At 43.2% G+C, this 11,555-nt stretch overlaps 3 protein-coding genes across 5 annotated transcripts in view; 2 read left to right on the top strand and 1 right to left on the bottom strand.

Moving 5' to 3' along the window:
* Positions 1-402, bottom strand: part of LOC109470969 (protein kinase C epsilon type-like) — a 14,007-nt gene extending 13,605 nt beyond the window's left edge. For both annotated transcript variants that reach the window (XM_019770081.1, XM_019770082.1), the window contains exon 1: positions 37-402. In XM_019770081.1, coding sequence (XP_019625640.1) covers positions 37-381 — 345 coding nt within the window. In that variant the 5' untranslated portion in view covers positions 382-402. The remainder of the gene's footprint in view (positions 1-36) is intronic.
* LOC109470981 (iron-sulfur cluster assembly 2 homolog, mitochondrial-like) lies at positions 140-3,802 on the top strand. 2 transcript variants are annotated; one of them, XM_019770101.1, is made up of 4 exons: positions 140-401; positions 2,079-2,253; positions 2,588-2,703; positions 3,284-3,802. In XM_019770101.1, exons 2-4 carry the CDS (start codon positions 2,080-2,082, stop codon positions 3,459-3,461), a joined length of 468 nt encoding a protein of 155 aa, XP_019625660.1. In that variant the 5' UTR covers positions 140-401; position 2,079; the 3' UTR covers positions 3,462-3,802. The 2 variants fall into 2 exon arrangements, with proteins under 2 accessions (XP_019625660.1, XP_019625659.1); XM_019770100.1 differs by lacking the exon at positions 140-401 and adding an exon at positions 657-872.
* Positions 3,803-8,343: 4,541 nt separating this feature from the next.
* Positions 8,344-11,345, top strand: LOC109470978 (homeobox protein goosecoid-like). Its single transcript, XM_019770093.1, has 3 exons — positions 8,344-8,649; positions 9,825-10,111; positions 10,753-11,345. Exons 1-3 carry the CDS (start codon positions 8,496-8,498, stop codon positions 11,029-11,031), a joined length of 720 nt encoding a protein of 239 aa, XP_019625652.1. The 5' UTR covers positions 8,344-8,495; the 3' UTR covers positions 11,032-11,345.
* Positions 11,346-11,555: the final 210 nt, after the last annotated feature.

Genomic DNA, 11,555 nt, shown 5'->3' with positions numbered 1-11,555 from the left:
TGCTGAATCTTAAGATATATTCTAGAAGAAACTCACCCATATGTCAGCAGTGCCTCCTTGCTCTTGTAGAAGCTCCTCGAAGGTGACATTACAGTTGGCCACGAAGTCATCAGGGCCTATGGTTGTGTTGTGGAACACAGTCACACCAACCGTGTGCCCATTATGCACCTCAGTCGTGAAGTCCTCCTTCCACTTCGGGTTCAACGTCTTTGGTTTCGCCGTTGTTTGTCCGAAGCACGTGTCGTCCACGTTCAGCTTGACGTACGGATCTAGGACCTGTGAGGCGGGGCGCACGACTGCGTGCCGTGTGGCATAGTCCGTGGGACGCAGGTCCTGAGCCTCGCAGACCCTCACCTTTATCAGCCCGTTGAACACCACCATGATGTTGTTCCTTGTTCTAGGTACACACCCCTCGACCTCCGATAAGCACGGCCTCTAGCTAGCTTCTCGGGTATACAGCTCTCTTCATCTCCATCTTTATAAGATCAGCAACTACTTAAGATTTCCTCACAATTACAAAGACGTCAGAAACGACTGTTAAAGACAGCAATTGAATATTTTTGCCCACCAATTTTACCTGATCTGAGAAGCAGTGTTTTCTTCCTAACCAAAGGCGAAGCATTCCCGGCATGCCCCAGGGCTTGTTGACATGCAGGGTGCAGCATAAAGGTCTCTAGTCGATTCGAGCCAGTTCTGCGGATTTTCAATTATTTACCGATCTTTCATACAGATGTCCAGTTTAGATCATAGTAACTAAACATTCCAGTCCGTTCAAGGACAGAGCAATAATAATCTTTGCATACGGTGGAAGCGGAAATGACGTAGGCTAAAATGGCGGCTCTGGGTCGGACAGGACTTTCGTCATTCTCTAGGTCAGTTGTCTTTTCGACCAACAACATTCGTGCCGACGATAAGTCTAGGCCCTTCACAGCCACAGAACTTCAATCGTAACTTAACGCTGCTCTTATAGCTTGAACATTTTAGCATGGCAACTCGGATAATGCCTAAATAATTGGCGTATTTACCCGTGTGTGTGTGGGGGTGGGAGTTTGGGAGTGGGTGGGTGGAGCAAGTTATGTAATATCTTGCCAGAACAGAAGCACCGAGGATTTGTCTGATACACACCCGTGGGCTGAGTAACTGCTTTTCTCTTTCTCGGAAACCATGGAGTCGACCGATCGATAGATAACGTTAACATTGGCGTCATTATGTTCGTTCACGTTAAATGAAATTGATATTGGGTTTCATATTTTCTATGTAAATATAGAACCTAGAACATACTGTTCCTGAGCGAAGATGTCAGTCTAGTTGCAGGCTTGTTTTGTGCATGTAGTTTTGAATTGTGCTGTATGCACTTTTTTTTTTCATCAACAGCTGCATGGTCAATTAAAACTACTAGCAAAAAAATACATTTTTCACCAGCAAGTTTGCAGTGTCTATTAAAGTTTAATACTTGATAGAAAATACATGTACTGCATGACATATGTACAATTTCCAATCTGAATGACCTCAAAATAAAGTACTTCTAAGTCCAGTCCAGCATCAACAACTAAAAGTGGCCTGATGAGTATTATTTGATAAATCAATCAGAATCACACTGTCATTTGACAACAGGATGCAGCCCTAGGCTAGATACAAATAGCCTACCACACCTACTGCTTCTTTTTATCCTAGTGCATCATGTACTAAGTTCCACTCTGTGTCCACATGTAGAGCAGGTGTCTAGCCAATGTCCATTTCTACTTCAATTGACAGAACATTATCTTCAACATAGCTGCTTAGTAGTCTTGTGCCCTACAGCATATAAGTATGCCTCCTATCAGTTATGTTATAAACTGCAGCTGAACCACGTTGAAAAAGGACCTTATCTGCTTACGTAGGCCAATTTCTGTACACTTTATTCCATAAGCGAGAACATATACATCAATACATGACCATATAGTAACTCAAATACTGTTTAGATAGTAGTTTGTAGTAAGTAAAGTTTTGTAGTATATTGTTGTATTACTGCCATACATTGTACCCTGTACGAGTGTTGAGCAATAAAGTTCATTCATATATATATATATATATTTCAGGATGACAATAAGACCACAGATGGTCCACAGAAGTAGACAACTGACTTCAGTGTCGAGCCATTCCTGGTCCTCACAGTCTTCCCTACCAGTCTGTGGTGGCAGGAGACTGTTGAAAACAGAGGCTCAAACTGCAAACATCACAGATGAACTCAGACTCAGTGACAGCTGTGTTAAGGTAACTGTGCAGGTCTCAATCAGCTTAATATTTTAAACTATGGTTTCACTGTTTATTCAGTATGATTCAGTTGTTCAGGCAAATGTTTGAGAAATTTTTTGTATATATACTATACAATATTTATACCAACCTACAGGTCGGAAAAGTTATCCATACTTTTTCTGAAACATACTTTGTAGTGCAATTGATATTATCAGAAAGGTTGAATGTCTTTTTGTCTCTTTAGAAATGCCTTGTCACAAGTGCTAATGAAACTTAAATCTTGATCTAACTTGTATCATACTGTATCATATACAATCATGTCAGAAAGTAATTTTATATGTTTACTTTCTAGCGACTGAAGAAAATCAGTGAGAAAGATGAGTTGTTGAGAGTTGTTGTTGAAGGCGGTGGGTGCTCAGGGTTCCAGTACAAGTTTGAACTAGACAAAAACATTGGGGAAGATGACAGGTGAGGAGACCTCCTGTTTCTCCATGTTTTTGAAATAACATCACTGGTTTATTATTATGCAAAAAGAACAGCCTATTTTCCAAACCTAATGAAGAATGAGGTGCCCTGTGAAGCACAAAGAGTCCCCATTTTCAAAGCACAGTTCAGAATACATGTATTCTGTAATACTAATAGGATTGATTTTAGCCAAATGGAAAACATAATTTGTCAAACAAGATACCTGCTCAGCAACCTTCCCTCGATGCACCTAAACTATGAAACCTCCCTAAACAGTCAAATACATTTATGATGTTGAGAGGATGTTTGAGTCAATATAGCTACTAACATCCTGACAGATGATTATAGAGGAGAATTCTGGGTCCTTGTTTTTGTGTCTTGAAAACATATCTGATGTGATCCTATGTATGGCTTTTCTACTTGATCAGACGTTGACTTTTCTGAATCAGTTATTGGGAGGCTACAGACTCATAAAAATTAAAAATGGACAGTATTCTTGATGTAAGTTGCACCACTCAGCATTGCCTTTTAATATGAACACATGTGATGATGCTAGGTTTTATTGTCTGTTTTTGTTTTTCAGGGTATTTACAAAAGATGGGGTTGGAGTTGCAGTTGACAAGGAGTCATTAGATTTCCTGAAGGGATCCACAATTGACTATCATGAAGAACTGATCAGATCTGCATTTCGTATCATCAACAATCCTAACGCTGACCATGGCTGTTCATGTGGAGCTTCATTCTCGCTCAAACTGGACTGATAAAAACAGACTGAAGCACAGATGATGCTCGTTAAAGTACATGATGGTCATTAAAACTAATGAAAGTCATTGCTGCACAAATTGTAACCTTTTGAAGTATCTATTCTGAACTACTCAAGTATTCAGCATCCTAGAAGTGATCAACAAAGAGAGGATCAGACCTGTGTATATTCTGCATTCAGTGTAAATTCTTTTTGTTGCTTCACTATTTTGTTTGTACACTAAGTGTAAATCAGACTGTGATGAGATATACTAGTACATGTACATGTATATATCCATCAATCAGCTAATAAGTTATGTTTTTGTACAGGCTGGACATTAAAAACTATATACGCAACAAACTGATGTATGTTTGTTCATTGTACACATATAGATGTAATTCAAACATAGAGCTTACATTGATATATACTTGCTATTGGTTGATTTATGGCACAAAAGTCTGCAGTCCACTTAAACAAACAAGAATGTTTTGCCTGTACAGACGCCAGATGTTGAGAAGTACTAGGTGAAGGATGCAAGACACTGAAAAAACTTACAGCAATACTCCATACAGTTGAATTACATATGTTGACACAGCGCACTTGAAACTTTGTTGTCTTGGTCATTCCTGGGCCTTTGCAAGTGCAAAAAGCCAAGTCTAATGTGGCGAATCCCCACGGTCGATGTAAACTCCTGACTATTCTGTCCTGATTGTTCGGTTTGAAGAGCCACTGTTCTGTCCCAGGCATGACTAATGGCACAACACGGTATTTGAACTTGAAAGGAGTGACGGGAGTGGGCCGGGAGGGACAGGACACCTGAACTGGTATAGGTAGGACAAACTGGACGAACGTCAGCGAAGGAATATCGGTGATTGTTGTTATCAACACCATATAATAACGTTATACACTTCGCTACCACTGTTTCCAATGTCACACTCGGCTAGCGTATACTAGTATTATCCTTTTCTTTATAATATAAATATATCAGAATATCGTGATCGATGATGCGCCTAGAACTCTGGCTAAAATGAATGGAAGAACAAAACAGTACACAACAGATTTCTAAATTCTGCGAATCATGAGTGAAACCTTAGAGATGAAAACAGACCACACTTGATGTTACCGTTGGTTAAAAGGCGGTGCCATTGAAGACACGGTGGTCGTTTGTTTTTCATCTGTAGACTATCAAAATTCATCGAGAAATTTGCAAGTTTCAGTCATGAAAATGTAGGAAGGAGGACCGGTCCCAGTGTGGCTGTGTAAGTGGTAATGAATGGGCACACAATGGTCGATAATGGACGCGTTGATCACCCGTCACGGTCGATTCAACTCGTTATAGAAACGTTTTGATCATCTCGTTAATTGTCCTAATCATTTCACACAGGTCTTGTCGTTCCGAATGGGTCGAACAAATAGAATAACAATGTGGTGATCTTCACAAGTGACCGGAGGGACCGCTTCAAGGGCGCCGAGGTGGGAAGTTGAAGAGTTTCGCGCATGTATATGTACGACAGGGCGGAGAAGTCATTATCTCCGGCAACGAGGTAACACCGCGACGTAAAAATGTGTATAGGAGATGGGTGTCACATGGTTAACTCCGTCCCAGTTAGAGTGGACAATTAATTAAAGCTGATTAGGCTTAATCAATGGATTTAATCCCGTGAAACTGTAGACGGTCGGGACGTGAGCAAAAGATTAACACTCGGAAAGAGGTGCTGGAGTAGAGAAGTAAGTGCGAGTGCAAGCAAACTTAGTAATTTCTCGAAAACAAACGCCAACTAAGCTGTACATACCGGAGATCATGGTAAATGCACAAACATCTCCCAACAGAACTGGTTTTCAACACTGTTTAGCTAGCTCGTTCAGTGCCTGGTCGACGTCATATGTAAGAAAGGCGCAGACACCACAGAACAAGTACCATGTTCTCTGTAGCCCTGATTCTAGATCAAGAGATCTTTCTCCTCACAGCGTTGTCAACGTCAACTTCAACAGCACACTCACACACACACACACACAAAAAAAACACTTTATACCCTGGCAGCGAAAAGTGGGATAAATGGAAATGCCGTAAAACTAGAAACTGCAACAGCAATTTTCATCAGGGTTCGTCTTTCAAACGCGAAAATAAAACTTTTATCTCATGATGCTAACTTCCCGACCAACCCTCATGGCGTTGTGAACTGCCATAGTTTTTGGCTGACCAATATGACGACCGCTGCAGTTTTGAATACTTGCACATCTCCAAAGTTTTTGCATTTGTCTCATACTATAGTCATATCAACGGTACAGATCCATTGCACTAGTCTCCACCAGACTTCTTTTGCCAATTAATACCCTTTTTAGGCCGATTTCTACGATTTATTCACCCCGTCTGGAGGAGACTACCATTGCACCAGCTTTGTCCACTTCAGCCAACCGCATTAACCTAGCCATATCATATGCGTCCCTGTATCATTCATGACCAGGTGATTCAGATGGCTCAATGTGTACTGGTAGAAGAGTACGTGAGGCGTTTTTTTTTTCAGCAATTCCATTACAATTCTTCTTAGAAAGCTGAGTTTATCTCTTCTCAGTTCTGGTACAGTTTGATAAGACTGGCCGTTACTTTTAAACAGATGAACTATAGACGGAAGTCGACACAGCTGTGGAGGGCCCAGGTTTTCACACCTTCATTGACGTAAATCGTTTGGAGAGGTGTCAAAGATCGTAAGATTCTTACAGCTCCTTTGTTTCTCGACTAAGGATTTTCGGCCAGCAAACAGCTCGGACCTACAAGCCGTGTAATGCTAAAGACTTCCCGCGCAGAGCAAACACCGCACAACCACCACCAATTAGAACTTCAATGCAAACTGGGAGAGATTTTCTCTTTTTGTTTTCGTTGTTGAATTAACATGAAGAGAAACCAGTCTATTGGGGACCACAAAAATACTAGAATGGTTCTCAGAAATCAAGAGGTGTTTTTCACATGCCCCGCACATTAACAGTGCGTAAAGTATAACGTTATGCATGGGTGCCTATGAGTGCAGATATGGCTATGCAAACTTTCTATGAGGAAAGATCGCTAATAGTTCGTGCTCGGAACTTCCTGATTATATATTTCTCGTGGGAAAGGTACACGCAGCGCTTCAAATAAATACGGCATAGTCGTTATCAAAAGTGTCCTTTACGTCTAGTCTAGGCTTAGGCGTATCATGGGGGTAACTCCATGGGCGTATCGTGGTGCATGACTTGCATATGTGTGTTCTTTAGGTGTTACACAGTCTTCACCATCTCTCATTCCATGCTAGCAATCCGAGAACACGACAGAACCTAGGAAGGCTGGGTATCACGTGTGGGGAGGGGGCCGACATCGCAGAGGGCACATCGCGCTCTTGTTCCCCCAAAGGAAATATAGACAAGAATGGAGAAATGTCACAAGAAAAGTTTACAAGAAATATAATTGCTATCAAACTTTCATCAAAACCCTTTTTATGTATCATGATATACCTTTGCTAAGATCTTTCATTTCGTCTATGAATATTCAACACAGCCTGTCCGTGCTTCTCTTTGTTCTGAGCATTCAGTTGAATCTTCATCTTCCCGGTACAGTTTTTTAGACGTCGAGGATAGAAATCCTGCTTATCAGTTTGGGAAGTCACAAACACTGCTATAAGACCGCGGGGTAAACCTTCTTAATAAGGAGCTGAGTGAAGTTTTAATCCCATTTATCTGCTGAGGAGGGCCCAGGACGTGTCGACTGGCCCTGAGTGTGTGCCAACCGATCGGAGATCCCCTAATCTTCCTTCAGACTTGGAGAATTAGGATTTGAAGGATCTTGTTATACCATCAAATTAACCACATAAACACGCCTGATTCCAATCTGTGGCTTCCCAATACATGTCTTTCGTACCAGACACAACCGGCGTCCTCTTGGAAAACTCCAAGGCCACAAATATTGGATTCATCAACAATCAGGAATTCTCACAGCTATGATAGCAGTGAATTTTCTGTCATATGACAGTTTGATGTCCTGTTCTGTCGTGGAATAGCCGGCAACAGGCATACTTATAACTCAGGTCAAATACACACTATTCGCCCATACATCAGCTCAATATACATGCAACGCCTTTTCACATATGAATACACATTCTGGCACAGCAAGCCGTCCGATACACCCTTTACCGCACAGCATACATGCACCAAACCTACTTGCATGCACGTACACATTTTGTACGACTATCTGCAAATAGCGGGTCACTATTTTTGTTGGATAATTTTATTTCACGACAACGTTTGTAACTGAAAATGGGCCAAGCAGTCCCTGTGGCTACCATGTGTCCTTCTGTGTCGCATACCTGATCTTTTGACAGATTGTGTTGTAACAATAGGCAGGTTGATAATCCACTGTCCGATGAATCGTTCGTGCTAAAATATTTTATAGGGTGTCAAAAGGGCACATTAACACCCAATACCTCCCCCGTGGTGACGGACACTGGGACGCCCATGACTTGGAAATCTACCGTAGAAGAAAATGATTAGGAATTGCTGAGATGCTAAGTTGAAGGTGACGTTCGAGCCTAGACGAAAATTGCTAACAAGATGGGTGGGCGAGGCGCGTGTTAGTGTTGTAGTCAATGTCCGGACTTTGACTTTCACGTAACCAAACATGGATACTCAAGGGAATAAAACTATAATCAGATTTGATAGGTTTAGATTTCTTAATTCAAGCAGAACAAACAGGCGGGCCTGAAACAGACGTCGTTGGTCGTAAGAAAATGGAAATCACTTCAAAAGTAATCACCCGTCCATTGTTTTCGAATTCGGCGTGAAACATTTGCATGCCTTCATCTCGCCCTCTGTGTTTGTTCGGAACAATGACATTCGGTGGTGCATCAAAGGCATGCTAAATTATTGTAATGAATGCGCAGGAAGCATTTAAAAAGCCAGGACCGCGCGACTCAGGCATCAGTTGGCTGCTTCCACTCTCTGGGTCTTCTTCGGAGTTCAGTCGCCCCAGTAGAACCGCGCTCCGAGCCTTCTGCCTTTCCCGACCGACTCAGCTGAACACGTCACGATGACTACCGTCACCAGCCCGTCCGTCTTCAGCATCGAAAGCCTGCTGGCCCGCCGGCCAACCCCGCAGCACATCCCGGCCTACTACCGGGTCCCTATGCCCTGCCACCCCACCGCCGTCTATCCCGCTATGGTCGCACAGGAATACCCTACAGGTAAGGACTACTTTGACTTCACTAACGCGTAGATGGAAAGATTGGTGTGTAAACTTCTGTGAATCTGACAGCATAAAGCATTGGCTTTTCAGAGCTTTCTTTCACCCTTCAAATTTTTTTCTTGGAAGAAAAATGTGAATTAAGTCCCTACATGAAGAAGTCTTCGCACGATGGGCTAGTTCTAGACTGTTCTTGACCGTAACACGCCAGTGTGTCTGTGTGTTCACCTGCGTAACGCTTGTGCTCATCTGAATGGACTCTGGGGGCAATTCTGCGGGACCGCTTGTCGTCGCCAGCAGTAATAGCGGCGACATAATGTCATGCCTCATTCCTGACTTCCTAATTCTATTGGCGGAACTCGACAGACGGCGTGTTTTTACGTAAGAACACTTTTCCGCACAAAGCGGGTCGACACGCAGGTGTGCAAATCGGTACCAATTTTCAGCTTGGTATTCAGTTCGACGACAACGACCCAAAACTTCGGTAACAATCGGGCAACGGTAAAGGTGTGTTTGAACACGTTTGGCTTCATCGCTCGTAAAGTTCCAACATTTTATAGAGTTTGGCTCTGTGGTCTTCCCAACCCGCATGGGTCTTTGAACGGACCGAGCGCAAACAGCGAGGTTGTGGGTCCCACGCTAAATCCCGCAATATGCCCCTACTAAACTTTGGACATATATGCTTTTCTGATTGAGGGAAATTTGTGGTGTAAAAGATAAACCCAGCGTGACTTCTGGGAATCCTGACTCATTTCTTTTGTCGTCTTTTTTTTCAGAAGCCTTATCTGAAAAGGCTTCTGGTTTATACAAATTGTATTTTACTCCTGCAGCAATCATACTAAACACAGAAAGGTTACACAAGAGAACGACTTTTGTGTGCTAAAGGTGTTAGAAGAAGGACACACAAACAATTAGTATAATTTTCGAACCAGCATTACTGATGAAAAGACTCTGCCGATCGGCGGTTCCTACCCTCAAAGACCATGTTTTGATGTTTTATGACCAACACTGCCGTAATTATGTTTGTCAGTAAACTTGTGACCGTCTTCCTTGTTTGAATTTCCCACCATTTTCACTTTGTGAAAGGAAGCTACCGCTCACATCTCGTTGTGTGTGTACTTCTCTCATCCTAATCTTGTATCAATATCTGAACTATAGTCATCTTGATTTTTCCAGGTTATCCCGCTTCTCCCTGTATGGCGTCTGCCTACATGCCCGGACTGCCCATCCCTGCGTACGCAGCCCCGGCCTGGACCACCTCCCCGGTACAGATGACGATCGGCCAGGCGACCCACCCCGCCATGTTCGGGCGGCAGGGCCGCAGGAAGCGGCGACACCGCACCATCTTCACCGAGGAGCAGCTGGAGCTATTGGAGAAGACGTTCGAGAAGACGCACTACCCGGACGTGCTGCTGCGGGAGGAGCTCGCCATGAAGGTGGAGCTGAAGGAGGAGAGAGTTGAGGTGAGCTGCGCGGCATTTCACTTCATGAACTACAAACAAACTATAATCTTATCTTCTCCACAAGATTTTAATATGAAGTTGTGGAGAGATATTCAAAACTTACTCCAATGGCGCTCTTATTTTGTGAACTGGGTTACACGTGTTGCGTTCAGTAGCGTGGACACAAATTTGCTTTTCATTCAGTTCTAATTTGTTGAAGTACCCTTCAAGAAGGTTGCTATATTGAAGCGCTGAACTGTATTTATGTGAGAAGTGTGTGCAACAAAGGGCCAGTACACACGTGTGGCAGGCTGGCGTATGTCCGCTTTCATGGCGATGTGTATTCGTCGGATTACCCCCGACAAGCTGTTAAATTGTTCAAACGATGTAACAGTTGTGGTATCAACTTAACAATCAATCAAAACTACGGTGTACAAAACAGTTTGGATAATGGTCTGGTGTCCCACAAAGGGCGACGGATGGCCTTTCGCTACCGCAGACTTGCCACTTAGTATGACACAATGGTATCAATGGGCCGCAGCGACAATGGTCTATATATGTCGGTGTGGCGTACCTACAAAGAACAAACATAGCCAGTTTTATAGAAAAGAAAGAATGTGTCGCGTTAGCCATGGCCTCACTGTCTGCTCCTCTCTCCTCAGGTATGGTTCAAGAACCGCCGTGCCAAGTGGCGCAAGCAGCAGCGGGAGGTGGCGGAGCGCTCGACCAAGGCTGCAGACGACGCCTGCGACTCCGACGTCGACGTCACGAGTCTGGACGACGAGGATGACGTCCGCAGCGTCTCGTCTGACGACGGAAAGGCCATCTCTCCCGGTTCCTTCACGACAAGCCAGCGGCTGTACACGTCTGCAGTGCGACCAGACAGTTCCGCCTCCCCCTGCAGTAGAGAGGCGAAGTCGACACCTAGCGATGGACAGTAAAACTGCGAGCGGAAGTTTGTAAATAGCAAGATATAAAGTGTACAGATTTTTTATTTATGATTGTTATTTATTTGTCACCGCGATGTCGAAAATGTATGCAGAAGATTATTCAAGCGTTGAAGTATACCAAAACAAATATGTGTAAGACGCGGCCCAGTAGAATAGTACTGGTAGCTTCTGAAATCATGATGTATGGCCACTTCTTCTATAGTCAAGAAACGTTATGGTGTTCTGTGTTACACATCTGAAAGGTGTGCCTCATAGCGTTGATCTACATGTGTTGTCTGAACTTAATAAAACTGATAAGTTGTAAACTTGGCGTCTCCTTGTTCTACGAATCAGCTGTAGACAAATCATTTGTGGCACGGTCCATAAATCATTAAGACCTCTGTCTGTTGGGACCGGTGAATGTATCGGTGAAAGTCCTAAATGACCATGAAAATATGTTTAGAAACTTTCGAAGATGACAAAAACGATATGAATAAGTTGAAAATTATGGTATAGTTCGTTCTGCAACTCCCCTA

This window comes from Branchiostoma belcheri, unplaced genomic scaffold (assembly GCF_001625305.1).
Source record: "Branchiostoma belcheri isolate BF01 breed outbred unplaced genomic scaffold, Haploidv18h27 scaffold24, whole genome shotgun sequence".
Lineage (NCBI taxonomy): Eukaryota > Metazoa > Chordata > Leptocardii > Amphioxiformes > Branchiostomatidae > Branchiostoma > Branchiostoma belcheri.
This window is presented reverse-complemented; position numbering and strand designations above follow the sequence as displayed.